This window comes from Hibiscus syriacus, unplaced genomic scaffold, assembly GCF_006381635.1.
Source record: "Hibiscus syriacus cultivar Baekdansim isolate YM2019G1 unplaced genomic scaffold, ASM638163v2 tig00109987_pilon, whole genome shotgun sequence".
Lineage (NCBI taxonomy): Eukaryota > Viridiplantae > Streptophyta > Magnoliopsida > Malvales > Malvaceae > Hibiscus > Hibiscus syriacus.
In genome coordinates this window covers 37,951-40,986 of record NW_024062550.1, presented here as the reverse complement: position 1 = coordinate 40,986, position 3,036 = coordinate 37,951, and the positions used below count along the sequence as shown (strand labels likewise).

Sequence of the window (3,036 nt, the reverse complement as noted above, 5' to 3'; positions counted from 1 at the left end):
GTTGAATTGACTTTAAAACCCTCATTAAGACGAATCATTATTAAACTGCCACGTTTTCGGATTCAATAGCCGTCGCACTTGGAGGTTCTAGAAAAATTAAAAACTGAACGTCTTACTCTTTGATGCGTTAAACAACCGTTAGATTAGCGAGGGTTAATTGGACAGTTTAGAGAAGAATAACCGGTGTCACTCGGTTACAAAGAAAAAGACTGGTCAACAGTTTTGGATTAAAAAAAAGGAAATGACTCCACTTTAGTCAGCTTTCGTTTCCATCTTTTACTGTGCATGTCGGTTTCCTATAAACTTCAAAGCCAAGGGCATCTTTTACTACAGTAATTACTCCAATATAAATCATTAACACCAATATCTCCGTTGAAGGAATCATTTACTATGAATATTTATTTAGAAAGTCTTTTGCAGTAGTTGATTTGAATTGATTATGTGAAGAGTTAAAATTGTAGAAAATAGCATTAAAGCGAAAAGATTTGAACAAATGAAGATTCACCGTGCCTAAAAAAGTATGCGTTAAAAATGTAAAACGAAATCGTCCACTAAAAAATTACATGAAATCCTAACCAAGTTTGAACCGCTACTGTGTTACTTTGACTTTGATCCTTTCTAACAGCGAATTGTTTATTTTTGTTAAAAGCCTAGTCAACGTTGTTGATAGGTTTATTCAAATCAAAACCCCAGATCTTACCTATTATTCTCTCTATGCGCTGGCTCCCATCCACCGCACCCATTTCTTTATTCAACCGTTGAAAATTTCAAATCAATCTCAGCCATCAGATTTATCCTTTTTACCCGGTCACCTGGTCATCCCTCAGCCTGCCCTATCCCTTATATCAACCCCCTCCCCTTTCCCGCCTTCACCTTTCAACACTTCTATTCTCCCCATGCTTCTATGATTTGTTGACCTCTCGACTACTGCTTTAGTTTTCTTGCTTTTCGTCGGTGTTTCTTTGAAAATGACGGTGGATCTGATGAGTTTACCAAAGATAGATGATCAAACAGCCATACAAGAGGCTGCATCGCAGGGCGTGAAGAGCATGGAGCACCTCATCACCCTCCTTTCTCAACAGTCAAACCGCGCCGACTGCGCCGACGTTGCCGACATCGCCGTCTCCAAGTTCAAGAAGGTCATCTCTCTAATCAACAGAAACGGTCACGCCCGATTCAGACGTGGACCTGTTCAGTCCTCTTCCTTTTCCTCCCCGTCCTCATCCTCTGCTTCTCTAACTGATGCTAATTCCCAAAAGTCTTTGATTCGAGCTCCGGCTCCGGTCGAAGCCACAAGTGTAACTCCTAGTTTCGTTCCTTCGCAGCCGCTGAGTTTGACTCTCGACTTTACAAAACCTAGTTTGTTTAGCTCCAAATCTAAAAGTACAGAGTTTGAGTTTACGAAGGAAAATTTCAGCGTGTCCTCCAACTCATCATTTATGTCTTCTGCCATCACCGGGGACGGCAGCGTTTCAAACTGGAAGCAAGGTTCATCTCTATTCTCAACGCCAGCGCCGGCCGTTTCAGCTGGAAAACCACCACTATCCTCGGTTCCGTTCAAGAAGAGGTGCCATGAACATGAGAAATCAGATAACGTCTCCGGCGGCGGCAAGTGCCTCTGCTCCTCAAAGAGAAGGTAATAAAACGAACGAGCTTTTAAAAAAAATCCTAGGGCGGATTTACTAGGTAGCTGTCGATTTCTTTTTGAATTTGAAAACTTAAATAGTTTGTTAATCAAAGAAGACTAGTGAGCAGAGTTGCGTTGGAATCGGCCGGGTCAAGATAAATAAAACGTCCCAAGTTTAGCTGGAGTCATAAAAATTGTTGGTGACTTGGTATTTGGTTTAATATTTCAGGAAAAAAAGGGTGAAAAAGGTAATCAGAGTACCAGCGATCAGTGCTAAGATCGCCGATATTCCAGCCGACGAGTATTCATGGAGGAAATACGGGCAAAAGCCGATCAAGGGGTCGCCATACCCACGGTAACTACTGTGGTCCTGTGAATCTCTTTTATCGGCTGACGTATCAAAGGGAAAAAATGTGAGCGTTGACTTGTTTTGTGCATAACAGGGGATATTACAAGTGCAGTACCATCAGAGGGTGCCCCGCGAGGAAACACGTGGAGCGAGCCACGGATGATCCGTCTATGTTGATCGTTACTTACGAAGGGGAGCACCGCCACTCTCAACCCGCGGCGCAGGAGAATATGGCCCCTGGTGTGGAACTGGTCTTCAAGTCAGCTTGATTAGCCAAATAATAAATTCTTCAAGGAAGTATGACTTTTTTGTAATATTTTGGGGGTGGATGTAAATTTTTTTTTCTTTTCTCCAGACGAAAAGAGTAGACTAGTTGAGATTGTGGGAATCAATCCTTAGAAGTGAAGTTAAAATTAAATTATTTGTTTATTGATTACGTTTTTGGGTGGTGATGATATTAATAATACCATAATAATTGTAAGATATAACATTTCAGATTTTGATGAACGTGGGGTACAATAAATATAAAAACAAAGCAGTGTAGTCAATTCAGCTGCTCCTTCAAATCGGTGACTGAATTGGAGTTGGTCAACTTTTTGAAGCTTCAGTTGCATTCGGCTTTTTCAGTAAAAGCCTTATTGTTTAAAGATGCTCTAACCAAAATGAGTCGTGGTAAACTTATTTATGAAGAATGGTTTCTATCATACACCCTTTTTTTTATGAGAGTTAATGTCAGCAAAATTTGACTCGAAATATTGAATTATTCGACTCGATTTAACTTGAAAATTTTTTAAATTTAAGTTGAGTTATAAAATATAACTCGAATAACTTGAATTTTTAGTAATTAATGGATTTTTTTTATGTTTGAGTTAAGTCATTAGACTTTGTATGATATATATATGTATATCACATATGAAAAAAATATAAAGAAATATATTTGTATTGTATATATGGTTATCGAAAGTTGCTTAAATTGAAATTAAATAATATAAATATTTACTATTAAATTTAAACAAAAGCTCGAAAAATCGACTCGTCTCAACTTGAAATTTTTTTAAGT

At 38.6% G+C, this 3,036-nt stretch overlaps 1 protein-coding gene across 1 annotated transcript; it reads left to right on the top strand.

Moving 5' to 3' along the window:
* Positions 1 to 892: 892 nt before the first annotated feature.
* LOC120211815 (probable WRKY transcription factor 17) lies at positions 893 to 2,459 on the top strand. The gene is made up of 3 exons (XM_039210281.1): positions 893 to 1,636; positions 1,857 to 1,982; positions 2,071 to 2,459. Exons 1-3 carry the CDS (start codon positions 969 to 971, stop codon positions 2,243 to 2,245), a joined length of 969 nt encoding a protein of 322 aa, XP_039066212.1. The 5' UTR covers positions 893 to 968; the 3' UTR covers positions 2,246 to 2,459.
* Positions 2,460 to 3,036: the final 577 nt, after the last annotated feature.